This window comes from Plecotus auritus, assembly GCF_963455305.1.
Source record: "Plecotus auritus genome assembly, chromosome: 9".
Lineage (NCBI taxonomy): Eukaryota > Metazoa > Chordata > Mammalia > Chiroptera > Vespertilionidae > Plecotus > Plecotus auritus.
In genome coordinates this window covers 107,753,638-107,769,629 of record NC_137783.1, presented here as the reverse complement: position 1 = coordinate 107,769,629, position 15,992 = coordinate 107,753,638, and the positions used below count along the sequence as shown (strand labels likewise).

Genomic DNA, 15,992 nt, shown 5'->3' with positions numbered 1-15,992 from the left:
TCCAGGGAGCTGTGCCTGGACGAGCCGCCCCGCTCTTGCTGGAGCTCCCTGTGCGGCTACCCACAGCTGGTGACCCAGGTGCACGTCCTAGGGGCTGCTGGTCTCAAGGACTCCCCGACAGGTGCGCTGGATCGAGGAAAGCCCTCCACCCTCCTCCCCTGGGAGTTGCCCCATGTCTCCTCCCCTCCCCTGCTGAAGACGCCCAGCCTCCTGAGCTCCCTGCCCTCGATCACTGAATGAGCAAACCTTTCCTGACATCCACTCAGGCCCTGCCCTGGGAGGAAGCTGGGTGCATAGAGAGAAACACTCTGCCTCCTGCTCTTGGGAGGCCTCCAGTGAGGTGGGGCACTGGGCTCGGGAACAGGCAGCTGGGAGGGAGAGCTTCCTGAAGGGAGTGGCCTTTCTCCAGGCCGAGGGGGTGTTAAGGTGCGAAGCCTGGTGAAATGGACTAGGGCGGAAGGACGCTCTGGACAGAACAACATGGGTAAAGGCCTGGAGGCCAGAGATGAGCGGTGTGTCCCCTCCTGGTCTGCCTCCTCTTGAATACATGAGCCCAGGCTTCTGCTCTGGGGAAAGGACCTCACCCCCAAGATATCTGTTCCCCCCAGGCCCTACCCCAGCCCCCCATCCTCACCCCATCACCCCCTCCACCTTTCTAGGGGCTAACTCTTATGTGATCATCAAGTGTGAGGGGCACAAAGTCCGCTCAGCCATGCAGAAGGGTACCTCGACGCCTGAGTACGATGTGAAAGGCATCTTCTACCGCAAAAAGTCAGGCCAGCCCATCACTGTCCAGGTGAGCCCACAGGTCCTGGGGCCCCTCCTGTGCCCCTATCCAGACACTTCCCTGTTCAGAGGGGCTGAGCCTGGGGTGGCAGAGCCTTTGACGGGACCCAGGAATGCTCGGTTCTGGGTCCCACTCTGTCCCCGGCACAGTGTGGCCCTGGGAATTCTCTCGCCTGCCCCTCCTGGTGCTCCAGCGTTCCCTCGCCGGGGTGGGGAGTTAGGTCAGCTGCTGTGATTCTGAGCCCCAGCAGAGTCTGGCCAGGGACAGTGGTCTTCTCTGCCGATTTTGCCCCAAAGTGGGAGTGGTTCCTTAAACTCCCCTGCAGGGGGGCTTACCTGGAAACGTGGCACGGAAGCGGCAGGTGGCAGGTCAGAGGGCAGGGGTCAGAAAGCCAGGTCCCTGTGCCTGGGCTTCCTTGTCCTCCTAGGCCAAGGTGGCCAGTGATGACCATTCTGAGCTCATTAGCAGGAAGCTCTCTATCCCCCGGGCCCAGGCCAGCATCTCTGCGGTGAGAAACCATCTGTAAAAATGAACACTTAGGCACCCCCGCAGGGGAGTCACCCCCGCAGGGGAGGCACTGCAGGTTTTCCGAACCCCAAATCCAACACAGACCTATAGATGTTGGGGCAAGAAAGACCAAAGGGGCCACTCATATTAAAGATGGGGACAACAGGCAGGGGGTGGGTATATCACTCTTCAAGGTCACACAGACTTCAAGGTCACACAGAGCTAATAGTAACAAACTTAACTTTATATGTGGAAGGGGCTTGGACAGAGGCGGGGAAGCCGAAGAAAAGGGCTTCATGGGGAGGCAGAGGCAATGAAGGACGGGATCGAGGCCCTGCCAAAACTGCCAGCAGCCCCCACGGCCCTATCCTTGGAGATGGCCCCCATGTTCCTCTGTCTCCTCCAGATCTGGAACCACCGAGTCCTGAAGGATGAGTTCCTGGGCCAGGTGCAGCTGAAGGCTGACCCCGATGACCTCCAGGCCCTGCACACCCTCCACCTCCGGGACCGAGACAGCCGGCAGCCCAGCGACCTGCCAGGCACCATTGCCGTGCGCATCCTCAGCAGCGCCTCCCTCACGGCTGTCTGATGCCTTTCTGCCTCCCTGGCCCCCACAATTCTCACCGCCACCTGCATGTCCCCGGCCAGGGCTTAGCCTGGGAGCTAGGACACTGGGGTCCTTTTCCCAACTTCCCCCTGACTCCCTCTGTGAGCTTGGGAGGTCTCTGCCCCTCTCTGGGCCTCCGTGTCCTGAGGACCCCACAGCGTTCCTTCCTCACGGAGACGTCTTCTTGCCTGAGATTTAAATAGCCCTCCTTTCCCCAGCTGTCCCTACTGCTAAGGGACTTGATCCGTTGAAAATGTTTCCCCCAGGCCCTGCTGTCAGCCCACGGAGTGCCAAGATGTTACTTGTTTACACACAAACTGCCACACCCCCAAGCCCCACTCTCGCCCCTCCTTTCCTGCACCTGCCCCAGTGTCCCGGACGTCGCTTTCTCTGTCACTAAACTTGACTTCCTAGCCACCTTGAAAGGGCTCTTGGCCCTTGCTGGGTTCCTGCTCCGGCTGGAATTTGGGAAACATGCAGGTGACATCTGTTCATTTTTGAATTCCATGCACCTGCCCATCCATTCATTTCTTCAACAGAGATTTGCCAAGTGAGTAAGCGACCCCATGAGACCCCAGGGGGAGCTGGGCCCCTGCCCCCGGCTCCGGGAGACCTGGCGTCAACGCTGGGCCACAGCTCTGCTCCGAGGTCCCCTCTGGCAAGTGGTTGGATGCCCAGAGAGCTGCAGCTACCATCTCACCCCATGTTGATCTCATCCCCGGCCTCTGGTTTAAGGCCCCCCGAGAAGTTTCGTCAGCGATGGAAAGGAAGGGCGTCTTCCTGTCTCCACAGCCCTGGTCCCAGAAGGCGTGTGCCCAGTTTGGTGGCCAGGGGCCAGGCGGGTAGGGAGGACATGTGGACGCAAGGGGGAGGGACATATTCTCAGGACCCCCTTTGCTGCAAGCACTGGAATTTCCTGGGAGAAGGGGCTCCGGGTTGTTGGCATCAGGGCTTGGCAGGAGAGAGGGAAACCCATCACCAGACCAGAGGCTCGCCGCCAACATTCCCCCTAAAATGCAGCCAGGGAGGCCACAGCCCTCTTCTTGCTGCCCAGACCAAAATGTTCCTTTTAGTCCTCAACATTTTATATTCTTTTGTTTTAAAACTCTCAGTTTTAACCAGGGGTTTTAAAAGGAAAACTGAAAGCCGGTGAGCCCCTTTTCTCTTCTTACACTCCAGTTCTTGTGGTCCTCTGATTTTATTTTTATTGATTTTTTTTTTTTTTTTAGAGAGAGAGGAAGGGAGAGGGATAGAGGGATAGAAACATCATCGATCGGCTGCCTCCTGCACGCCCCCTACTGGGGATCAAGCCTGGGCATGTGTCCTGACTAGGAATTGAACCAGTGACCTCTTGATTCCTGGGTCGACGTCCAACCATTGAGCAACACCGGCTGGGCTGATTTTATTTTGATTCCACCTGGGGAGGGATAAGGAGAAGCCAGACCTTCTCAGAAGGGGTCTGGAGGTGGATAAAGAAGAGGGTGTGTTGTACTTTGATGTTTTGCAAGTTGGCAACAATCGTGCAGGCGCTGTACCCGCTTAGGGTCTCTCTTAACCCTTCTCGGGCTCCAGACTAGGCAACGTAAATAAAAACGTTCAGCTGGCTCAAGAACAGGCATTCCTGTGGGCTTGCTGGGAAGTTCGGAAACCTGAATTCCCGGCCCCTGTGTCCTGGCTGGAGGCGCTGCATTCTTGACTTTGCCTCCTCACCCTGTGGCCAGCTCTGCTCCTGTGTCGGGGCCACAGGCCAAGTGAGGGCTACGAACTGCACAACAAGGAGGACAAGGTCTCCTGGGAAAGCTGCAACTTCCTCTCGAGAACCTGGGCCTGTGGCCAGGACCCTACCGATGACCAGGAGCAAATCATTCAACCTCCTGTGCCTCGATGGCCCCTTCTGCAACGCGGGGCCAGTGATTCCTGTTTGCCAGCACTCTCACTAACAAGTGCTGAATAAGGGCAAAACCACACCCTTTCTCTGTGTCTCTGTATGCGTGCACACTGTACACTCTCATGTAATCACTTTTCAATGTCTATTTCAAATGAACACTCCTGAGTCAGGGTGAAGAAGCAAGGGCCGGAGAAGCCAACGTGGGGCTTCTGGGACTGACATGTGGGTCTGTTCTCAACTATGTCCATCTGGGCCTTGGGTCAAACCAGGACCATCTGGCAGGCCTGTGGGCTCCAGCCCTGCCCTTGCTTTCTGCTCCTCGGGGTGGGCCAGGCTGGATCCTGGATGTGTGGAGGACCCTGGTTCCCGGAAGTCTTGGGGATGGGGCAGGTGAGGTTGGAGTTCTGGGTTGGGAATGGAGGGTGAGTGGGGAGAACAGTTGCTCTGTGCACCGGATGCACCCTCAGTCCACAGGGGCCTGTCTCCGTTTGCAGATGGGCCGGGCCTCCGGTCCACACCACCCCATCTGGACTTCACTCCCCTCAGGGCCCACTGTGGGGCCAAGGAGACCTGTTCTGTTCTCAGAATAAACATGACCACAATCTCAGAAAGACCATCCTGTGTTAGTCTGTCCCTCTGGGGGTTAGGGATAATGGAGGGAATATTTCTCAGGCCCTGGTGCCTGTCCTCTGGTCAGAGACAACGGGAGGGAGGCCTGGGCGTTCTAGATGAGGCTGGACCCCGCTGCCTGCCCATTGCAGCTCTGAGCTGAGATCTCTGGGCTCATTCAGCTATTCCCTCAGCTGGCCCTGTCCCAAGGCACTAGGGATGCAGGGGACCAGCCACAGTCCCTGTGCGAGTGGGAAGACCAACAGAGATATTCTGATCTGGACCAGCATCCCACGGAGAGTTCCTGGTAAGGTGGTGTGGGAGTTGCAGGGGCAGGAAGGTTAGCCCTGCTCCAATTGTGAGAGTGAGGGAGCAGCCGCATAAAGGGCTTCAGACAGAGGAGACGGGCTTATGAGGGTGCAGGTGGATGTGGGCAGACCAGAGCAAGCAGCTTGAGCCCAGGAAGCCAGGGGTGGTGGGGAGAAACAGGACAGATTGTGGAGGTAGAGTGGACAGAACTCAGTGCTTGGGTTGGGGTGAAGAGTGAGAAACACAAATGAATTAAGGCCAATCCCTAGATTTCCCCAATGGACCATGGAGAAAAGACATTATGGGAGGATCCAAGATGGCGGCGTAGGTAAACACCTAAACTGCTGCCTCGCACAACAATTTCAAAACTACAACTAAAAGACAAAACGTCTATCACCCAGAACCACGGGAAAGCGGGCTGAGTGGAAGTTCTACAACTAGAAGGAAAGAGAAAAGAGCATTGAGATGTGCACAAGTGCTGAAAAGCTGAGGTACGGAAGCACACGAATAGGTCTGGCGGTGGGCGACTGGGAGTGCTGCTTTTTTCAACCCGAAGGGAGACAAGCTCCCGATTATTCCGAACTCCAGTTTCTGGGGAGAAGTGGGGGACCCAAACTCCTATGAGCAGAAGCTGGACTGTCTGCCATCGGGTGGGAAAGTGAGGGTGGCTTGCTTGCAGGATTGCATGCAAGAATAATTGTTTACTGCGCTGGGGCGCGGGGCGCGGGGACACGGTTGGAGACACAGAGCCGGCTGACTAGCAGCCATGGCTGTTTGCCACGCCCTAGCCTAGTGACGCCCTGAGACCCCGCCCCACACAACCTACAAACCCACCCAAGCTCCAAGCAGCGGCTTTTGCATATGAATGGCCTGCCCTATCGCAGCTTAACCTAGCAAACTTGCAGCCCGGGTCAGACAGCTCCAAAACCTCCAAACCCCAAGCAAAGAGGAGAAAACTGTAGTTCTCGCTGTAGCTCCTGCTGGGTGGCCTCAGACAGTAGCTGACCTGCACCCCATTGGAGATCCAGAAGCCAGTGTACCTAGTGGTCAGTGTGAGACACCAGATTTCAACTCCTCACATCCATAAATGACACATTCAAGAGGCAGACTCAGTGAGCACCAAAGCCCCACTGAAACAAGTCCTGCACCATAAGCGTGTCTCCAGCGCAGCAGTTCTTCCATTATAGACACAGCAGGTCCTCACAGCCAGTTGGCCTGGAGGTCAATTCCTCCCAGTGTACCAACAGCAATCAAGGCTTAACTACACCAAGACTTTGCGCTCAGCCCACAAAGGGGTGTACCAAAGGCGTCCACCTCAGGTGATTGGGGAGGCTGAGCTACTGGCCCCTATAGGTCACCTACCACACAAAGCCACTCCATCAACACAGGGAAGCAGCAAAATGTGGAGACAAAGAAACATGTCACGAATGAAAGAAATGGAGGAAAGCAAACTACTGGATGACATAGAGTTCGGAACCACATTTATAAGGTTACTCAAGAATCTTCTAAAAACTGCTGAGGAACTTAGTGAGACCTTTAAGGATCTTAATGAGAATGCCAAAAAAAAAAAAAAAATGGAAAAGGACCAGTCAGAAATTAAGCATACACTGTCTAAAATAAAGAATATACAGAAACTCAACTGTGGATCAACATACCCCAAGAATCAAACCAAAGATCTGAAATATGAGGAAACAAAAAACACCCAACCAGAAAAACAAAAAGAAAAAAGAATCCAAAAATATGAAGATAGTGTAAGGAGCCTCTGGGACAACTTCAAGCATACCAACATCAGAATTATGGGGGTACTCGAAGAAGAGAGAGAGCAAGATACTGAAAACCTATTTGAAGAAATAATGACAGAAAACTTCCCCCACCTGGTGAAAGAAATAGACTTACAAGTCCAGGAAGTGCAGAGAACCCCAAACAAAAGGAATCCAAAGAGGACCACACCAAGACACATCATAATTAAAATGCCAAGAGCAAAAGACAAAGAGAGAATCTTGAAAGCAGCAAGAGAAAAACAGTTACCTACAAGGGAGTACCCATACGACTGTCAGCTGATTTCTCGGCAGAAACTATGCAGGCCAGAAGGGAGTGGCAAGAAATATTCAAAGTGATGAACAGCAAGAACCTACAACCAAAATTACTCTACCCAGCAAAGCTATCATTCAGAGTTGAAGGTCAGATAAAGAGCTTCACAGACAAGAAAAAGCTAAAGGAGTTCATCACCACCAAACCAGGATTACATGAAATGCTGAAGGGTATTCTTTAAGAAGAGGAAGAAGAAGAAAAAGGTAAAGATAAAAATTATGAACAACAAAATGACATCAAATACATACCTACCAACAAGTGAATCTAAAAATCAAGTGAATAAAAAATCTGAAGAACAGAATGGACTGGTGAATATAATAGAATCAGGGACATAGAAAGGGAGTGGACTGACAATTCTCAGGGGGAAGGGGGTGTGAGGGGTGCGGGAAGAGATTGGACAAAAATCTTACACCTATGGATGAAGACAGTGGCGGGGGAAAGGGCATGGGGTGGGGTGGGAAATCGGGTGGAGGGGAGCTATGGGGGGAAAAAAAGAGGAACACCTGTAATAATCTGAACAATAAAGATTTATTTAAAAAAAAAAAAAAGACATTATGAATTTTGTGCCCACCTCAGCACAGAGCCTGGCCCTTAGCAGGCATCTGGCTGTTAGGGCATCTGGAGATCACCCCTCCCCAGCTCCCCACCACTCCTTGCCCACCCCTCACAGCTCACACCCTATGCCTAAGGCTTAGGGGGCCCAGTTTTCCCATCTGTGTAGGGCTGACGCACTTGCCTGCCCAGCCTGGCTCAGTGGATCGGTGATGGAGGAGTGGTAGGTACCGAGTGTAGGAGTGGGGACCATGTTCCAGAGCAGTTGCTGCGAGGGCCACCTGGCCAAGCACACTGCGGCATCCAGGGGTCTTCGGGGTCAGGACTGTTGTGTCAGAGGAAGTCCTGGCCTCTGCAGCGGCTGAGTCCCCCATGTCGCTTCTCCAGTCAGAGCTGGATGCTCAGCCTGGCTCCCAAGGGGGCGCCATTGGCAGCCATGCCTGTGCCCAGCAGGTGGCGCACTTGGACCACTGGATCCTGGTGGATGGGCACCCCATCTTTGGAGTGGTCCCGGCCTGCCAGCCTTGCCCCAGTTACAGAGGCTGGGGATCCAAAGAGCGCCTCCCTCCGCCCAGGCCGAGAGCTGCCCCTGAAGAGGCCCGCACTGATGGGGCAGCTGCCGGGTGGCTGCAGGCAAAGGGTGGTGGTGAGGAAGTGCAGGACTCAGCCGAGTCCCCTGTCACTGTCCAGTGCTACCAATACATCCGTGGGCTCCTCCTTATTTATCTGCCCCGCCGCCCCCCACTTTAAAATCACACAGTTCACCTTGCTCTGCATGTATCCTGGCTACGTGCTGGGCTGAGAAAGATTCCTGCATGATCACAGATAACATTCTGCCCCTCCTCCCCAGCAGCTGCGGGCAGTGGTGAGGTGAGGAGCTTCAGGGGGACACATCTGAGGGGAGCCCTCAGGGAGGGGCCGGGGGCGAGACTGTGTGCATAGGATGAGGGAGAAAGGGCTAATGTGGGGTTTGCATTTATTTCCTCTCAGAGTCTCTAACAGCCATTATGGAAGACAAAACAGGCTTGGCGGAGGGAGGGAGGCAGGGGCCAGGACTCAGCAAATCCTGCCCCGTGCTGAGGGCAGGTGGTGTTACTGCTAATGATAGAAGGCACCTGAGGCCGGGATGAGTGGTCACAGCCCGGGTCCAAGCTGGTCCCAGCATGGCCGAGAGAGACCCCTTGCCCTGCCTCCCTCTGGGCAGCCAGCACTCTGCACAGGGCCCTGGGCAGCACAGCCCGCCCCCCACGCTGATGTCATGGCACCCAGGCCTCAGAGGCCCCTCGGACTCCGCCTCCTGGGGGAAGGCTCTGGAGAGAGGAGGAGAGGGCAGCAGTGCGGCTGGACAGCCGACCTGGGCAGGAAAGAGAGGGAGAGACTGGGAGGGAGAGAGGGTCACATATTGAAAAACCGAAAGACCCAGAGAGGCCCCCAGAGCAAGTTTTGGAGCAAGACAGAGGAAGAGGGGACGTGTCTACAGATTGCCGCAGACCTTTGACCCCAGCTTCCCCAGCCCTCCGTGCAGGTGGCAGCTGGGAGCCTGGTAAGCATGGGCTGCCCCTGTCCTGGGCATTGGGAGGAGGGTTTGCTGGACTTCAGAGGGTGTCCTGGGCTTGGGCCACCCTGGATGGAGCCCCTGTGACCACAGTCATTTGCTCCTGGTCTGGGCCTCCTGCCACCTTTGGGGGCTCAGCCACAGCAGCCATCACATGAAAGTGCCCCGAGCCTGGTGAGATGGAGGCTTAGATCCTGGAAACGGGAAGAGCCAGGAGCATGGTGCTCATTGAATTGTCTCTGACCAGGGAGCAGCCATGCTGGGGGAGGGAGAGAGAGAGAGAGAGAGAGAGCGAGAGAGAGAGAGAGAGAGAGAGAGAGAGGGCTCTATTCCTGTCTCTGTCTCCTTTGGCCTTTCTCCTACATTTTATCTCTTTCTTTATCTCTCTCCTCAGATAAGTCACTTCCTTCCTCTGAGTTCCCATCTGTGAAATGGGACTATGAAGCCACCAGCCAGGGTTGCTGTGAGGATGAAGTAAACCAGGGATGGCATAGAAATAGAAAAGCAGCTCTATGTTCCCTGCTCTCAATTTGCAAAGCAATTAACTTGAACACAGACTAGTTATTTTTTTTAGAAGAAAAAAAAAAGTTGATCTTATAGTTTTTTTCCTTGTGGGTGGCCCTTAACATCTCTGCCCTCATCCAAGGCCCTGAGTCTTAATGAAAACCCTGGTTCTGCCCCCTGGCTCTCGGGCTCATGCTGGCTCAGGGTGCTAGCATGCAGCCAGGCTTCCTCTTCAGACTAATGCCCCGTGGCGGCTGCCTGGTGGCCTTGCTGAATCTCTTCCCTGCCAGACACCCAGGCCTAGTGCCTGTCTCTGGGAGGACTGTGTGCCCGCTGGGTCCCAGAGCTCCAGGGCAGGGGTCAGGGCTCGGGTGTCAGGAGTGTCATGGGCAGAGGATCAAATGCCCCGGTGCCTCTGAATGGGCCTTGTGAAAAATTGATGCTCATCCTGGGGGCAGGTAGGGGGCTGGAGGGCCGCGTACCAGGGCCTGTGGGCTGGGCTGCCTTGAATCACCACACTCAGTCCCACAAGTCCTTCCTGAGTCATCTCCGGGCCTGGCCCTGTGCTGTGTGAGGAGATGGCTGAACCCACGTCCTGCTCTGGGTCAACTCTCCGATTTTGGGGTCAGAGGTGGGGACAGACCCCAACCAGATAACATAATACATATAATCAGGGATGGATAAAGGGAAATATCAGGACTCTCCACAGCCTGTGGGTGGTCAGGGAAGGCTTCCCAGAGGAGGCCACATCTGAACTAAGCACAGGAATTTACTAGTCAGAATTCCAGGTGGAGGAGCCAGTATATGCCAAGGCCAGGAGGTAAGAAACGGGCTGGTGCATTTCAGGAATAGTGAGTGCTGAGGACGGTCCCAGGGCAGGGCCGGGGAAGGAAGCAAACGGATGACAGACATCAGCAGGAGCCACATGGTGCTGGGCCTTAAAAGCCAGACTGGGGGGCTTGGAGCCTCCATCCTGAAGGCAGGAGCTCTGGAGGGATTGAGGCAGGTCAGCCCATGACCCTCCCCTTGGGCCAGGCTGTCCCTGTCACTCACACTCCTGGGGCAGCCCTCAGCTGGGAGGCCTGAGACCAAGTCCTCATCCTAACTTGCCCTGTCCGGCTGTGTGAACTTAGGCAGGTCTTGGTCCCTCTCTGGGCCCCTTTGCCCCAATGTCCAGGTAAGGGGTGCAGACTTGCTACTTCCTAGGAGCCTTCTGAAATCTCTGAATAACTGACCCAGAGTGGAGCTCAGCTGCTCGGTACAATAGAGCTGTGATGGTGGCTGAGGCTCGGGTCACACAGCCTGGGCTGCAACCCGAGGGAGAGAGCCAGGAGGGTTCCCCAGAGGCAGGAGGAGGCTGTGGCATTGGGAGGAGCCCAGAGGACCCCTGCCAGGTGCAAGGCTGACACCGCTGGCCTGCTCAGAAGTTTGACATGATCTCTCCCTGCAGAACTGTGTCTGGCCAGGTGGGCAGCAGGAGCGTCTGACAAAGGACAATGGTGATTCTTCAGCAGGTGAGTGCTCTCTGCACCCCACTGGCCTTCATCCTTCTGTGCCAGGAATAACCCTGTTGGGTGGCTCATCTTACCTATCCCACATTCTCTCGTGCATATGCTTCACTGTGGCACACCCTTCCCCATCCTTGCTTTCAGAAAACTCCTATCTATGCTTCAAAACCCAGCTGTGAAACTTTCCCTGACTGTCAGGCCCAGTCTAGAATTACTCCCTCTGATTTGTCTTTTGGGACTTCCCTTTCTCACTGGGTAGAAGTTATTTATTTACATGCATCTCTGAATCGCCAGATATTCCAGGCAGTGGAACAGCATGTGCAAAGGTCCAATATGGGAAAGCCCTTGGGGGAAGGGAAGAGGAACTTAGCAAGTTTACGGATGCCAGACTAGGAAGGACCTTGACCCTGACTGGGAGCGGTGAGTTGAAGATGCCATGGCCCGAGCTGGAGCCCCCGGGGGTAATATGGGGAAGAAGCAGAGGTGCTGTCTCCAGCTGAGTCCTTCAGCCCTGCTTCCTTCCCAGGGCTACAGTGGCCCCTGACCCCTAGCTCTTCCCCGTGATCAGCCTGAGGCTCTAATGAGCTCCTGGTCTCCAGAGCCAGGAATGTGGGCCCTGAGCCAGATGGGCCTGGCCCCAGGCCTTAGGGCTGGTGGCGGGGTGTCCTCTGGAACCATCAGAGGCCAGCGGGCAGCCTGTTCTGAGGCTGTGTGCTTTTGTGTGAGCTGTGGGCTGGGTGTGTGAGAAGCAGGCATCCGGGCAGAATCAGGATAGACAGTCTTGTGTCCTGGGACTGAAGACCCTCTCTGAAGCCCCTTGGTCCCGTGGCCCGAGAGTCTGTTCAAAGGCCCATCAGGGACAGCCAGGACCAATAAAAGAAGAAAAGTCACTGTCTCTGAGTGTTTGCAGTGTGCCAGGGCCTGTGCTACAGCTAGGGCTGGGTGGGTGGGGGCACGCACAGCCCCCAGAGGGAGAGCTTGGGCCACCCTCAGCCCTCCAAGGGTGTTTGCCCTCAGGGGTCTCTGAGGCAGACCTCTGGCTGACTGTCCCCTCCGAGCACTGGCCCACCTCACCCCGCCGGCAGCCTCTGCTGGGAGCAGGTGTCTGCAGGTGAACATCGGCTTTGCCCACCCCTCACACAGCAAGGTATTCGTTTGGTCCTAGAAATGGTCCCAACTCTGGGGAGCCAGCCAGCTACACAGACAGTGCCACAGGCAGAGCCCACCCACCCGGGCTCCGTCTTCAGCCTTCCTGAGCCTCAGTTTCCCCATCTGCAAAACAAGGACAAAACCCTCCTTTCCTGGGACGGTTGTTGGGAAGGTAACATGCCCTGAGGGATTCGATCAAAGCCTGCTTCTTTCACCTGCCTCTGTGTCCCCTTTTCCTGGCTGACTTCCCCTCAGGCCTCCCCGTGGTCATGCCTCCCTTTGGGAGCCTTCCCTGCTCTGCTCCTGGTAGAGTCCTGTCACTCCACCTTCTTCCCCTGCTCATGGGGGGCGTGAGGCTCCTGCTCCCACTGTCTCCTCAGCCCGGCCCAGACCATTCACAGATGGAGCTCTGTGCTGAGTGAGTGAATGTCACTACACCCTCATTTGGTCCGAGGGGCTAGGGCAGACAATGGAACCTGCTTTAAAAGGAGGCTGAGAGTGAAATGGCCTAGTGCATGCACACTGCTCAACCCCATGCTGGACGGCTCATGGAAGTTAGCTGTGTGACCACGACGACCAATAAAATCACATTGGTAGTATTCCTGTGCGAGAATTCTCCATCTGTTCTCTCTCACACTTTATTTAGGATAAAAATCTCAGGAAACCTCAAAGGGGATGATGCTTCTCTCCCAGGTGTAGAGCGTCCCCATGTGGAGACACTCAGTTGCAGAGATCCACACACCTTTCCGAACCCCACAGGGTATCAGGCACAGGGAACACTTCCATAATCCAAAACATGAAAGAGTCTTTTCATTTGTTGGGAGTTCTGATTCTTCAAAGGTAGCCTCCACATTGGTCCCTGGGCACTCTCTATACATGACCTGTTTTATTGCCATAGGGCTGTGAGGTAGGGATCTGCATGCTCATCACAGGTGAAGAAACTGATGCCCAGAGCAAGTAATTTAGACGTAAGCTGTGCATGTCCACACAGGCCAGGGAGCCATGATGGTGAAGGGGCAGCTATGCAGGGCACAGGGAGGTGACATAGGAGCAGGCACAGGAAGGAGGTCAGACTGCCCCTGCTAGGTGGCATCTACAAAGCATGGGCTCTTTCCTAGGGGCCCTGGGGCAGTCTGGGCACACCTATTGTGTTGACAGCTTCTAGCGTGGGGTGGGGGTGCCTGGAGATTCCTATCTTGCCCAAAGCTACCTCCTCCAGCCAAGTTCTCACTCACCCACCCAGCAAAGTGGCACTGAGCCTCTTCTCTGTACCAGGCTGGGCACAAAGGATGCAGAGATAAACTGACTGCTCCCAGCCCTCGAGGAGTTACCAGACTAAAGTGGGAGAAGCACAGCAAGGATGCCTATGACTGGAACTGTGATAGCAGGAGTCCCAGGGGTGGAGTGGGCTGGGAGGGAGCCTGGGAATGGGGGAGGCTTCTGCCCTGCCTGCAGTGGTAATGGGATGTTGGGGAAGGCTCTAAGACTTTTGTGATAGTCCCTCACATATCGATAGGGGACTGAGGTGTCTGGAGGAGGGACTTGTCCCAGGTAGCAAGGTCAGCTGGTGCTTGCAAGAACCCAGGGATCCGTGGTGCACATGACCCCCTTCTTCAGAGACCTCAGTGAGGGCTGTGCCTCAGTGGGATATGATTTCCGGCTCCATGGTGGGGCCAGCATAGGGACTGGATGTACTTTGCTCAGCATCCTGGGCAAAGGGGATTTTGAAGATAAATTTGTGGGCTGTTGATAACAGTTGGATTGACCCATTTATCTTACCTAATAATAGAGAAATATGTAAATTGACCGTACCTCCACTACGCTCACAGCCAATCAGAGTGAGTATGCAAATTAACCCAACAAATATGGCGGTTAATTTGCATACATACCTGGGTCCCAGGAACCTCCTCGGCACCCAGGTCACTCCCAGCTGGCCATCGGAGGGGCGGGGGGTCCCCTTCCCAAGCCAAAAGCCTGGGGCGGAGGCTTTAGGCTTGGGAAGGGGCTGAGCTTGCGATCGGAGGGAAGTGGAAAAAAATCAATGGAAACATATCCTCAGGTGAGGATGAAAAGAAAAATAAACAAATGTCATATCCTATGAAAGACACATCTTGAAAATGCTTAAAGAAAGTTGTCATTTTTTCATGGTGAAGGGACTGGAGTCCATGTTGATGAAAATACCCTGGCAGCTGTGGTGACGGGCAGTGGCTGCAGCAGCGAGGTGATGGGGCTGGCGCCTTCCCCTGATCAGCCCGGTCGCCTCCCTCAAAGGGAGGCCAGACTGGGGCTTAGGTCTGCTCCCAACGGGGAGCAGGCCTAAGCCATCAGTAGGACATCCCCTGAGGGCTCCCAGTATGTGAGAGGGGGCAGGCTAGGCTGAGGGACCCCTCCCCAGTGCACGAATTTCATGCACTGGGCCCCTAGTTAAAATAGAATGTCCTTTGTCTCTTGTAACACTTTTGACTTAAAATACATTTGGCCTGATATTAGCATAGCCATCCCAGATCTTCTTTGGTTATTATTTGCATGGAATATATTTTTCTGCCCTTTCACTTTCAACACATTTGTATCTTTGGATCAAAAGTGAGTCTCTTGTAGATAGCATATAAATGGATCTTATTTTTAAACCTATTCTGCTAACCTCAACCTTTTGAGAGTTTAGTTCATTTCCATCTATTTCTGCCACTTTGCTATTTTTAATAGGTCATATCTTTCCCCCCTCAGTTCCTCTATTACTGCCTTCCTTTGTGTTTAATTGATCTCTCCCACAACAGTGTACTGTTTTGATTCTCTTCTCATTTCTTCTTCTGTATATATACACTTTTTTAGTGGTTACCTTGGGCTTTGCAAATAATGTCTTACATTTATAACAATCTAGTGGGACTTAACACCAACTTAGCTTTAATCCTATCTAATAAAAGAGTAATATGCAAATTGACCATACCTCGGCTACACCCACAAGCCACGCCCACCAGCCAATACAGGAGCGAGTATGCAAATTAACCCAACCAAGATGGCTGCAGCCACGGAGAGAGCAGTAGGCTTGGGTTTCCCCAGCAATGGAGGAAGCCAAGCTTTCTGCCTGCCCTGGCCTGCCTTGGCCTCCGCTTAAGGCTACAAAGTTTCAATTATAGAAGATAAATAAATCCCAACAAAAATGGCAGCAGACACAGAGCTGGAAAGAGCAGGAAGCTTGAGTTGCCCCCAGCAATGGAGGAAGCCAAGTTTCCTCAGCCCTGGCCTGCCTTGGCCTCCGCTTAAGGCTACAAAATTTCAATTACAGAAGATAAATAAATCCCAACAAAAATGGCTGCGGCCATGGAGTGAGCAGGAGGCTTGGCTCTGCTCAAGGCTACAAAGTTTCAATTATAGAAGATAAATAAATCCCAGATACCAGGGCCTCCACTTGGGTCACCAGAGGGCGTGGCCGGCCTGCAAACCACCACAGGCCCCTCACCCAGGCCACCCCACACCCCAAGGGAACCCCCACCCTGATCCAGGACACCCTTCAGGGCAAACCAGCCGGCCCCCACCCGTGCACCAGGCCTCTATCCTATCTAATAAAAGAATAATATGCAAATTGACCGTCACTCCAGCACACAAGATGGCTACCTCCATGTGGTCAAAGATGACTGCCCCATGTGGACACAAGATGGCCACCACAAGATGGCCAGCAGGGGAGGGCAGTTGGGAGGGACCAGGCCTGCAAGGGAGGGCAGTTAGGGGTGACCAGGCCTGCAGGGGAGGGCAGTTAGGGGCAATCAGGCCAGCAGGGGAGGGCAGTTAGGGGCTAACAGGCTGGCAGGGAGTGGTTAGGGGGTGATCAGGCTGGCAGGCAGAAGCGGTTAGGGGCAATCAGGAAGGCAGGTAGGCAAGCAGTTAGGAGCCAGCAGTCCTGGATTGTGAGAGGGATGTCCGACTGCCCA

General features: G+C 54.5%; 2 protein-coding genes across 2 annotated transcripts in view; both read left to right on the top strand.

Annotated features, from left to right (window-relative positions):
• The window catches only part of CAPN5 (calpain 5), a 53,620-nt gene extending 49,217 nt beyond the window's left edge, over positions 1–4,403 (top strand). Inside the window, exons 11-13 of the mRNA XM_080641912.1 lie at positions 6–121; positions 660–796; positions 1,701–4,403. Coding sequence (XP_080498038.1) covers positions 6–121; positions 660–796; positions 1,701–1,883 — 436 coding nt within the window. The 3' untranslated portion in view covers positions 1,884–4,403. The remainder of the gene's footprint in view (positions 1–5; positions 122–659; positions 797–1,700) is intronic.
• Positions 4,404–8,878: 4,475 nt separating this feature from the next.
• Positions 8,879–15,992, top strand: part of MYO7A (myosin VIIA) — an 84,435-nt gene continuing 77,321 nt past the window's right edge. Inside the window, exons 1-2 of the mRNA XM_080643048.1 lie at positions 8,879–8,893; positions 10,860–10,923. Of these exons, the coding sequence (XP_080499174.1) occupies positions 10,906–10,923 (18 nt within the window). The 5' untranslated portion in view covers positions 8,879–8,893; positions 10,860–10,905. The remainder of the gene's footprint in view (positions 8,894–10,859; positions 10,924–15,992) is intronic.